At 44.5% G+C, this 11,253-nt stretch overlaps 1 protein-coding gene across 3 annotated transcripts; it reads left to right on the top strand.

Moving 5' to 3' along the window:
* Window positions 1-500: 500 nt before the first annotated feature.
* Window positions 501-10,981, top strand: LOC138473321 (uncharacterized). Of its 3 annotated transcripts, XM_069611986.1 has the most exons (5): window positions 501-606; window positions 707-768; window positions 863-923; window positions 1,008-1,071; window positions 4,917-10,981. In XM_069611986.1, exon 5 carries the CDS (start codon window positions 5,384-5,386, stop codon window positions 6,944-6,946), a length of 1,563 nt encoding a protein of 520 aa, XP_069468087.1. In that variant the 5' UTR covers window positions 501-606; window positions 707-768; window positions 863-923; window positions 1,008-1,071; window positions 4,917-5,383; the 3' UTR covers window positions 6,947-10,981. The 3 variants fall into 3 exon arrangements, with proteins under 3 accessions (XP_069468087.1, XP_069468088.1, XP_069468089.1); XM_069611987.1 differs by lacking the exon at window positions 863-923; XM_069611988.1 differs by lacking the exons at window positions 863-923; window positions 1,008-1,071.
* Window positions 10,982-11,253: the final 272 nt, after the last annotated feature.

The following is an 11,253-nucleotide window of genomic DNA, read 5'->3' as shown; positions in this document are numbered from 1 at the left end:
GTGGAATGGCACAAGATTAGGGGTTACGATTTTGAATTCCACTTTATTTTTGTGTACATTCTTGATTGCAAGCATTTTCTATGCCCAGACTTAGTATATGATTGATGTAGCATGTGAGAATTAACCCCGACTGCAGGCCCATGTAGGGCGTTTACTAAGATATAGGTCTTAAACGTGGATGTGTTAATATGGCCGCTGGGTAACTGCAGCAACTAAGCAAGGCGACTCAGTGGTCAGAAACAAAGGACGGACTGTTCATTGTGGTTACATGTAGCTCTCTCCCTAGCTTGTACAGCTGTGGTTGCAAATGCTCCTAGAATGGCCAGTCTTAGCATGGACTTCTCATGACTGATGCAGCATGGGAGAATCATTCCTGGGGGCGGCCCCGTGCAGGAAGTTTGCCACCACATCGCTTGGATCCGTGGACGTGTTAAGATGGCCGCTGGCCAGCGGCAGCTGGCAAGCTGCACGAGTGAACCGCTAGAAATAAACGACGGACGGTCGATTCCGGTTAAGCGCAGCTTCCGGGGGCGGACCCTGTCAGATACCGGAAGCGGCAGCGATGCCAGTGTGTTACTGAAGAGCAGCGCCTGGAGCACAGACGAGGTAAGAAGAGCGCGGGCTGTGGCGAGTATAGACATTGCAGACGCGCCAGCTGTCAGTGATAAGAATGCCTGACATGGAATGTAATGGATGTATCCCACAGGTGCGCAGACGGAGCCGCAGAGAAGCGCAGCGAGGAGCGGGGCCTGGGCGCAGCTTCGCCTGGTGAGTACTGTGCCCCCTTCCCATGAGCTCAACCCAGCAGCATTCTGTGACCTCGGGGGCTAATGGTGCACGTGTGCACCCCCTTATTTTACAGATCTAGTACTGGAATCGGCCTACCTGTCCGGCAGCTGTTACCCATTAGCCCAGCCTTGAAGGTAAAGGGTGCTGGCTTATTTATAGGGTTTTAAGAGACTTGAGCCCATGAGACATTAATTGCATGTGTTTGGTTTGTTTTGCAGATTGGGCCACTATTGGGAATGGGTCGTTAGCGGACTCCGCTGCGCGCCAACATGAGTAACAGAGGTAGCTTGCTGGGCTTTTTGCCTGTATTTATTACCTTTTTGGTCTAAATGTGTTCTGATGCTCTTCTGTGGGCGCGTCCCTCCCCTGAATTGGATAAAAAAAAAACACCAAAACACAATAGACGGACATAACCCCTCCTGCTGTCAGTTTGACAGTCGCTAACGAAACCTTGAATACGGTGCACTGCAATTTTTTTTTTCTCCGAGTGCAGTGATTACTGACACTGTATAATTAGAGTGTACTGTTTCCACCTCTGGGTACACGGTGAGCTCATCCATAGCCACTAGGAGATACGCTTCATTAGCTATTGTACAAAAATCGATACTGACTGCATCCCACCGTTGCTGGCTGTGGGGTCCGTGTTGAGGGAGCCCAATGTCTGCATCTGTGGTAGGGGCAAGTGCTGTTGTATTCAAACATGTTCTGCCTCGCAGGGGACAGTTGTGCCATGAGCTTATCTCGTAAGGGGATTGAAGAATGAATGCTGAAGCAGAAATGCCCGGCCAGTGGGGTTCCTTGGGACCACCACATCAGGTCTGTCGGCACAAGGCTGGCTGCACATTCAACCACTCCAGGGTATGTATGGGCCACAGGCTGCCCCCACAGCCTGCCTTTCACTCAAGGTTGCCACTTTGTGTCGACATTGACCTCGCAGTCATTGTGCATTGCAAGTGGGCGTGTGTCGTTGCCTGCACCAGTGCATGTCCATACTTTTAATGGGACTCTCCTAGGACTTCTGTGTGGGAAGCAGATAGTGTCAGAGTGATTTGTGCGAACATTCTTGTGACCTGGCCTTCCATCCCCAGATGGCAGCCAAGGGGGCCCGTCAGTGGATTCTGTGGCTTGGTGAAATGGGGAGTGGGCTGTCCATGAGAGCCTCTGGGTGAATGCTAGCGTCTCTCCTCTCGCCCCCCTCCCACTGGAAGGTTTTGCCCACATACGCAGCTCCCATTAACTTTTTGGGGAGCACGCTGTGCAACTATTAGCAGAGTGAAATGGTACGAATGAGTTTAGGTGGGTAATGGCCACAGCAAACACCGGCTGACAGAAGGCACTCTCTTCCAGGTGCGTAGCTCAGCTGCATGGTACTGCCTTGTGAAACTCCTGGCCCAGGTACTAAACATGCTAGAGTAACTGACAGTAGAACTGGCGTAGTGAGTCTTACTTCCGGGAGCAAGAGTGATTGGGGGCCAGCAACAGTAGAAACAGCAAACATGAAGTCTGCATGAGTGGCCACTCAAGGCTCTCCCCTTTTAATGTCCAGCCCTATATCATCCTTTTCTTATCATTTAACTCCTGCCTTGTTTGCCCAATTTGACCCTCCCGCCCCTTTAAGGTGCTGTCGGGAGTGTGCACTTACAGAACCATGTTCTGCTTGTCACGCTTGACAATGTGTGGACAGCACCGTTCTTGATTTGAGGTGTATCACCCCCAGTGTGGTAATGCCACAAGTTGTTATATGATCCCCCTTGGGTGCGTGTTGCACGCGCTTGCCTGGAGCACTTGATGTCACTGTCGCTCTTTAACTGTGTGCAGGCAGTGATGGAAAAGGAGGGGCAAATTACTCTGCATCCTATTGGGGTGGGCTGGTTTAGGGGTGGAGTCAATGCAGACACGCGACCAGCTTTTCCAAAAGTGTAAAAAAAAATAAAAATAAAAAAAGACTAAAATAACTTTAGATGTGCAGAAATTGCATAAACGAGCATTGGCAATCCCAGCAGTTGGGACTTTGGTGTAGGCATGCTAAAGGCACTTGCCAGCACAGCCATAGTGGTATTAACTGGCCATTGATAGTAGAAGGTGCACAATGGTGCAAGTACCTGAGCACTGTTGTACTATGTGGATGTAATCCAATAGTGGCGTTAATGTCTCTTCTCCCATCAGGAGTACTGTCCAATGTCCCCAGTCTGTGTGACTTTCAATGCAGGAGTCGCAGAGTGATCTCTTTTCAAGACGGAGATTGAGGCAACCAGGCAGGCCTACCTTCACAGGGCCTGTGTGGGAAGGCTTGACCATCTCCCCCTCACTCTACCTCCACTTTCTTTCTACCCCCCAGCCTACCCCCACTCGCTTACTCCACTCTCTCTAACCCACCCAAACTCCTCCACTCTAACCAACCCACCTCGCTCCCACTCTCTACCCCCTCTCATTCTTCAACAGTCAAATATTACCTGTGTGTGTGAGCTCTGCATTAAAATGAATAGCGCAAAGTTACCGCTACATCAAAATGCGAGCATCCAAATGGTGAAAATCAATGTGTTAGCTGTGCGCTCACTCCTTAATGCATGTCACACAGAAGTGCACCTTAATCTGCAGATGGCCATTCATTAAAAGAAAAAGTAGCGATGAAGTGCCTTCTGGTCTAATGCATAACCCAAAGTTTTGAAAACTTGAGTGATTCCTGCTCACACAACTTCAAACCGAGAGGATCTCGGAGCTGCAGTGCTGTACTAGAATGCGGCTGCTACCTACTTCCGTATTAATGCAGAGTGGCTTCACTGTGACATCACAAGCGCGTGTGCATGGTAAGGTCGCCTGAGCGGAGTGTCTAGCGCTCGCACTCCTTTGATGTCATCTACCCCGAAAAGGTGCAATTAACTAACTATAGCCTATTGGAATGTAATCCCATCGCACATATTGAAGAACAATATGTGGCTTTACCATAATCTTTATTTAGCTCAAAAGCTAAAGCTCAATGTGGCTTGGAATTACCTAATTTCATCAAGGCTAATACTGCCCCCATTCTCAATAGAGGTACATTTACTGGAATGCAGATCCCTACATCTACTCGAATGTATGTAATTCTGCATTCTGGACCATGAACAATGCCTGACATCTCCATTTCCTGTGAAAGCTACACCCTGGGTACAGTACTCTCTATGAAGTCCCTCCTGGGCCCACTCCAATCGCTACATAATAATCGTTATGTACATCTATTATACATCTACAATCGTACATTGTAGATGTATAATAAGTATATATTCAAACTGCTATATCCTTAAACAGAAAGCTCATGTTGTGGTAATCAATGATGTTCATTATATATATATTTTGCCACTTGATTACATAATTGATAGGGCAAGAAACACCCATGCTCATTCTATACTAATTATCAATAAAGTGCTACATATACAAAGTTCCACAAATTACTCTCCCTATACACCCTAAGTGTCGAAGTATAATAAATGCATGAGTCCTCTGAAACTTATATGATTCAATGCTGATTAGTGTACATATATGCATTTAATCGCCACAATGCTGGCCAGATGCTCAGGATGCTGCTTGGCACATTTCCCTATCCCACTGGGCCATTCCGGGAGCTCCACATTGACTATGTAGATATGTCTCAACAGGTGTAGTAATTAACGTGATCTTCCTGTGGTATGTCCGCTCTCCCGGTGGGTTGAGGCTGGCCCGTGTGCACACCCAGATGCAAAATTACTAATACGTGAGGTACTTTCCCATGGGGGGGGTGAGTTGCTCCAATCTGACAATACAACTCTTATAATTTATTGAAGGAGATTGCTTCTCTATTTTGAATTTGGCATAAGATGTGCTCTATATACCACCCTCAAGCCAACAGGATTGTTGAAAAAGTTTACTTACACAATTTGCTTTTTAGAAGTCTGTTCTATGTAATGTTAAGGAGGAACTGGGTGCAATGTCTTCCTCTGGCTTTGTTAAACCTGAGAATGCAACCCTGGAAAGACCACTTCTGTCCCGTGGAGAAGGATGCACAATCTCAAACACTCACAGGGCAGCAGGAGTTTTGGGGAGGAGTTTCATGGGTATTTGCGTAAATTAACCAAATGCATTAAAGTGTTCTCTCAACATATTGCTCCTAGAAGAGAAGATGCTGCAGTAACATTGGCGACTGATCAACAGAACTTACTACTACAGCTGTTTCCGGGAGATAACATTTGTGTTTGCTGCTGGAACCAGCCGAGGTTCCAGGGGCCTTTCCCCGTGGTGTTGGCTACACCTTTTGCGGTTTAAGGTGAAGGAGTTGCAGTACTGGGTCTACCTATCTGATGTTAGAAGGCATCTGACACCTCTCCACCTTTTCATGAAGCAGACTTAAGGATTGACAGAGAATAAAGCTGCATAGTATAGTATGTTCCCGTTGTCCTATTCAAATTTGACCTGATCCAGTTATCGACCCACTACGAGTTGTATTGTGCATAAAGTTCCCTATTGATTTATTATCGTGCACCATGTTCCCTTTCTAACATAGTTGCTCATTGACATTGAAGAGCATCAGCTGTCACAGTCCCTTTTTGATGTTTAAGCTCCTTCCACTTGCTTTTCTCTAATGGATTTGCGATTGTTTGGATGGATGTCTGCTTTTTCTCTCCCTCTGCAACACCACAGACGTGTAATATATATGTTATGTTGTTTTTTCCTTGCCGCGTGTATCTTGGTTTTATGCGATTTTATATGGTGGGGGCACATAAAGGGAGGGTTAGGCGGATTATGGAATGTTTTTGAGAACGAAACACACCTGGGAGTAACAGAGTTTAGTAGGGAAACTGAAGAGGAGATGGAGGATGATCATGTGTACCACCCTGAATCGGACAACATCTGGCATAATCACATGCGCGATGTGGGGAAGGAGAGGTCAGATGAGGGCTGCTATGTATGCTCTTTGATACCTCTGGCGACGAGCACACCCAGGTTAGTTATAGCCCAAGAAATGCAGCCTCTTATATCGCAGTGCCTGGTACATTTAACCCTGTGCAGAGTACGGAGTCTTTTCCAAGGGCACACGGTCCAGGCGGTAGTCATAGACAGCGAAGATGAACAATGTGCCGAGAAGAAAGAACAGGGGTCGTACAAGGTGCGACCATTTCTGAAGTTGGAGGGGGCGTTCTTTTTGAACAATAGATGGGTGCCAGGAGTAGAGAGCTGTGCAGCGGGGGGCTTACTGGGGTTTCCTGAAGATGTGGTGGCACGCGTGAACGAAAACTGTGGCAAAATATGGGTTGACCATGTGCCGAAACTGACATGGATTGAATTAAACGAAGCACCAGCCGTAATACTAACACCAGCAGAGTACTCTTTTTGCTTTCGAGGAAATGGCACTGTACATGTAGGAACCAACGTCCGTTGCAATAAAACCTTATTCATCCCCGATTTAACTGAGGGCACAGCAGCGTTGATGAACGTGTATTGGGTGTGTGGAGAAAATGCATATATACAATTGCCACCCTCATGGAGGGGTGTTTGCTCACTGACCACCTTACACTCACCGGTTCTAGTAGTTCCTGATTCTCATCTTTCAGTTATAAATGTGCTGGCCCCAGAACCAACTAAGCCCCCAATCGTTAAGCGTGTTCTTAAGAGATCCCACTACCTGTCCAAAGAGGACTCGGAGAGACTAAATGCGATTTCGGATCAATGGCAGTTGTTCACCAATGCAGAAACTTATTTTGGTTCCCTTCTGGTGCCAGGTGAGACTGCAGCCAACAAAAACTGGCTGCAGGTAACTAGATGGGAGATGCTTCAGATGGCGAACCAGACTGAGCAGGGCTTTAACTCTGTGGACCGCGATATGAGAGACATTATGCTTATGACTTTCCACAACCAATATGTTCTGCACTTGCTCAAAGCTATGGATGAGGGCATATGCAAGAAAATGGGGTTGTCTTGCTGTACATATATACCCCCAAACTATGTTGACAACGGATCATTGTCCCATGTGATAATGGCCCTGCAAAATCTGAGCATTGCTGTGGAGAAAAAAGCTGGAGTAAATCCAGATGGTTGGTTTGATGCCATGTTTTCATGGGCCCCATCGTGGTTAGAGATAGCTGTGAAAATGCTGGTTCCCATTGTAGTATTTTTGTTAGTGATGTTTTGTTCCACCTTTCCATAGTGTCACAATAATGATTTCAATAAGGGTGGGTAAAGCTCCTCCTGTCACAATGCATAAGTACACCCAGACTGAGAGGTGGGATGGAGTTGTCAGGCCAAGACTGTTAACAATACAGTGGCCTTTGGAACCCCTTGGGCACCCCCAACAGACACATAAGTGCTCTGGTGGATCTAGCAGGTGATGGCGGATGCTGTGATATGACTGGTACTCCGATGCCTGAGGGTGGTCCGAGGAGTTACACCATATCTGTAGGGCATTGGTCCCCATGAATGATGCCTACAGAAGAAGGGATTATTAATTAAATGGGGGAATGTTGGGGTCCATTTACAGCGTCCAAGCCAGGCAAACGTGTAAAACACAACTTTATTTGGCTCATTTGCCATAAAAGTATATCCATTTTCATGCACATTTATACAAATTAAAATTGGCTATTATATCAATGTTAACATTCAAATGGATAATCCCTTCACTTTACAATTATTACAGTCCTCGGGTACAAGTCCATAAATAAAAACCAATAAAATCAATTTAAACACATCTAGACCATGCTTGAAATAAAAACATTGACACAAAGAACACAACATTTAAATCGTGAGTATTCTTACATAGCTCCATTGCGTCACTAATGGCCCTTGCAAGGTGTATCTAAACGGGGGAAGCAAGTAACGAGAACTCCAGTCTTTATAGCCTGCACATAAGAAAAAAAGGCTTACTGTCTCCTACTTCACCACAGAATGGGCACTTTAGTGCATTGTTGGGTTGCCACGTAACTGAAAGATGCCAAGATGCCACCATTAAGGTGTTGGTGCTTAATTGAATATAATGTGCACGTGCATATACTGGGTTGATCACATCAACATAATTTTCGTTTTCATACGCATGTATTTGTTTTCAGGTTAAATATAGACACTCAGGGCAAGACTATCCTGCTTCATCTGGTGCAAATTAGATCCCAAACATGCATCCTTTACCTGCTGTTTGGAGCTGGAATTCATGCTTTCAGGATTGTCGCATGCTGTCAAGTTCAGCCTTGCCAGTTTGGTGCGAACAAACTTGAAACATGAAAGTGATTGTGATTCACTGTCAAAGAAAATTAACATGAGCCTCTCGATACATCTTTGATTGGTCCGGATTTGTACCCAGTATATTGGTTTGAGTGAATAGTTCCTGTAATGGGATTTAAATGACACCCCTAGTGAATGCTAGCCAGTGGTTCCCCTTGTTGGTGCATGAGAAGTGCTCTTAAAAAAAATCACTCTGCTCTCACGGTAGATGGCTTTGGGTAACCCCACCACTCTGCCCCATAGAGGGTGGCGGGGACAGCTTGGGTCCTATATAATTGTAATGCTGGGGAGATGGCTCTTCTACCATGGGCATTAAAAAAGCGGTGTATTCCCCTGAAATATTTTCCAAGGGTCACTGTTGCCTGTTGTGTGTGGTCCATGCAAACCTCTCGGAGAATCTTAATACCCAGGTAGTTCTACATAATTACCTGCTCCAAAACATCCTTCGATCTCCATTTGTGGAGTGATCCTCTTCAATAAATGATTCCTAAATACCATTTAGCTTAGTGTTTTCCGTATTTGTTACCAAACGCATCATTTTGCATTTTCAAATAAATACATATAGGTTTGTGTCTTAAGCCTATAGAAGTAGCCAATATTACTGCATCATCTGAATAAGGCGGGGAACTTTTTTTGGGGGGCTTAAGACTCAAATGACCAAGTTCCTCAATTCATTTATGTAAACACAGAAGAGCAGGGCGACCAGCACAAATCCCTGCTGCACCCCCCTCTCAACAGCCAAAGATTTTGTTAGTTCCCCACCCGACTGCGGCCATGTTTTCCACATAGAGCGACTGAATATTTTGTATCAAAGCCCCTGGTACACTCTTCTTCTGGAGGACTTCTCACAAAAGGCTACGCGGGATACAGTCAAAGACCGTGCGGAGATCAGCCTAAATTGCATACACGAGTGTTCTTTTGATCCAGATGTATTTGGACAGGATAAATCCCAAGTCTATAGTACTGGTCACCCATTGGAAGCCAGCTTGTAGATGGTATCTCTGCTGTTCATCATGACGATGGTACCATTCGAAGTAGCAACAGAATTGAATACACAGCACAGGCACTCAGATGGTCATCTCTTCCTTAAAGAGATCAATGGGTACTTTTATCGGGTTCAGGGGCCTTTCCTGCTGTTAATGATTAAATTGCCTCTTCCTCGTTGATAGTAATTGTAGCATCGACGCCCTCTACCAAAAGATTGCACCTCGCCCAGACCCCCTGCCATCATTGGTTTAATCAGTTTCACCTTTGTACATGTTGGTGCGATTTGACTTTTGATTTGGGTGTGTTTAGGTCCTTCCCACCTAGAAGTTTCCAGAATCTAAATGGGTCTCCCAAACTGCCGGCACACTGCAAATCCTCCCATGGGTTATTTGCGTATGCGGCTTTCTTCTCCTGTGTAATAGCTTAATATATCACTCTAAGCTGCCTTAGATATTGCTGAACAGGATTCACGCTCTTGAGGTAGGTCAGAATATTATCCTTGGCAATTCTACATTCCCTGTCAAACAAAGTATTTGTCTTTTTATAGCCACTGTCTACTTACTGGTTAAGAAAATAAGGGAGTATATCAACTATTGGCTTGCCATTGCTTTCCATGATGCCTTCTGCTGATGCAGCCTCCATGCAGATCTCAATCCAATATGATTCTGTTCAGGCCAGTGCTCCAGATAAGATTTTGAGGTGGGAGTATTTTACTCCCTATTTTTAAACTTTGTGAGTCAGTGTGATTGTAAAATGTATGTGACATTCAGCCATTGTGTGCAAAAACTGTATGGAAATCATTACTATGCAGCACCTTCCTGCATTGTGACAGAATACACCTTTATTATTTCTCTAAGGTCTGGCCATTTGATCTCTACTGTATATATTTAAATGTTGAAAACACAACAACCTAGCCAATTACATAGTGAAGCAAACATGAATTGCATTGTCTGTTTTGAGGTTCGATAGCAGAGTTGTCTTTTGATATTCCTCATTTCCTGGAGCTATTACTACCTAATGGTATGCCAATGTTATGATACAACAGTGCAGGGAGGCAAGGACTCCATGCTAAATTATATATCTAATCTCATGGTCAAATGGTTATTTATATAGTGCTTTTGGCAAAGCACTGTACATGGAACATATTTGTCACAATTATCACCAAACTGAAGTCTGTACACCTTTATCGACCTCGAAAGGATGAGTTGGCCTTGCTGGGATTCGAACCAGCAACCTACAGATCGCAGCAACCAGTGCTCAACCGGCTGAGCTATCTTATTGGCTCAAATCCTTCTGAAGTCAGTTAACTGAGTATCTCGACAGGTATAATTTATCACAGTCCCTAAATGATGGACGAACCATGTATGAAGCGCTACATAAAGTTAAATACCTATCTGGACTATCACAGGGACATGCTAAAATGTTTTTCTTAGTTTCTATTTCAATTACAAATGTAACTTTCATTTGTTTGTTTTTTGAACAGCGCTTGCACTTCCTGGAAAATCAGGTTTTTGATGTTTTAATTGTAGTCTTGAAGATTTAAGAGGCTAGAACACCTGTGATTGGTGTAATGACAGTCACCCACCCAACCTTGAGCAAAGACTCTGCTGCCACTGACCATTTATTGTAATGTACCCCATTGACTGCAAGGTTGAATGGATGTAAACTAGACTGTGCGTAGTCATCATTTTTCACACTGTTTTATAATTGGGAGTGTAAATTATACGTGTAAAAATTGTTGCCTCTACATGATTATGCACACAGCGCAGGAACTCTGAAAAATACAATTCTGCAATACTGGTTTGCTTTCACTGGCAAAGAAGCATAATTTGTTAAAAATGTTAATTCTCAATTGCAACTTAGTTTTCCATCTTGTTAATTATACAATCCTAAAATGCTTGGAAAATAAATATGCACAGTGCTTCTGTTTGCTCCATGAGCAGTAACACAGCAGAAGCTGAATGTAAATAAACAATTCCTTTTATCACAGTGTGCAGTTCTTTTTTTGAAAGGCTTCAGAGAAATATTCTGTTTCAGAGGCTTTTATCCATGGCATGGCTTGCAATTACATCCATGTAGAAAAAAAATCAAAAGCAGTGTTCTGGGTTGTGTCAAGTAACCTGACCGTTGCACTGCCCTCTGCTCTAAACTTGTGTGTAAATGTACACAGGAAAATAATAAAGCAGTCGTATTTCCAATATTTTCATGCGTAAAAAGTTCTAGTACGCACCTTATCTGGGGGGCCTGATTCAGATA

Source organism: Ambystoma mexicanum, chromosome 8, assembly GCF_040938575.1.
Source record: "Ambystoma mexicanum isolate Mex_15411 chromosome 8, UKY_AmexF1_1, whole genome shotgun sequence".
NCBI lineage: Eukaryota > Metazoa > Chordata > Amphibia > Caudata > Ambystomatidae > Ambystoma > Ambystoma mexicanum.
The sequence above is the reverse complement of the archived record's forward strand: the minus strand, read 5'-3'. Positions and strand labels throughout refer to the sequence as shown.

What these genes read in the sequence shown, in the direction of transcription:
- LOC138473321 (XM_069611988.1), top strand. Translation starts at nt 5,384, where the DNA reads ATGGATTTGCGATTGTTTGGATGGATGTCTGCTTTTTCTCTCCCTCTG.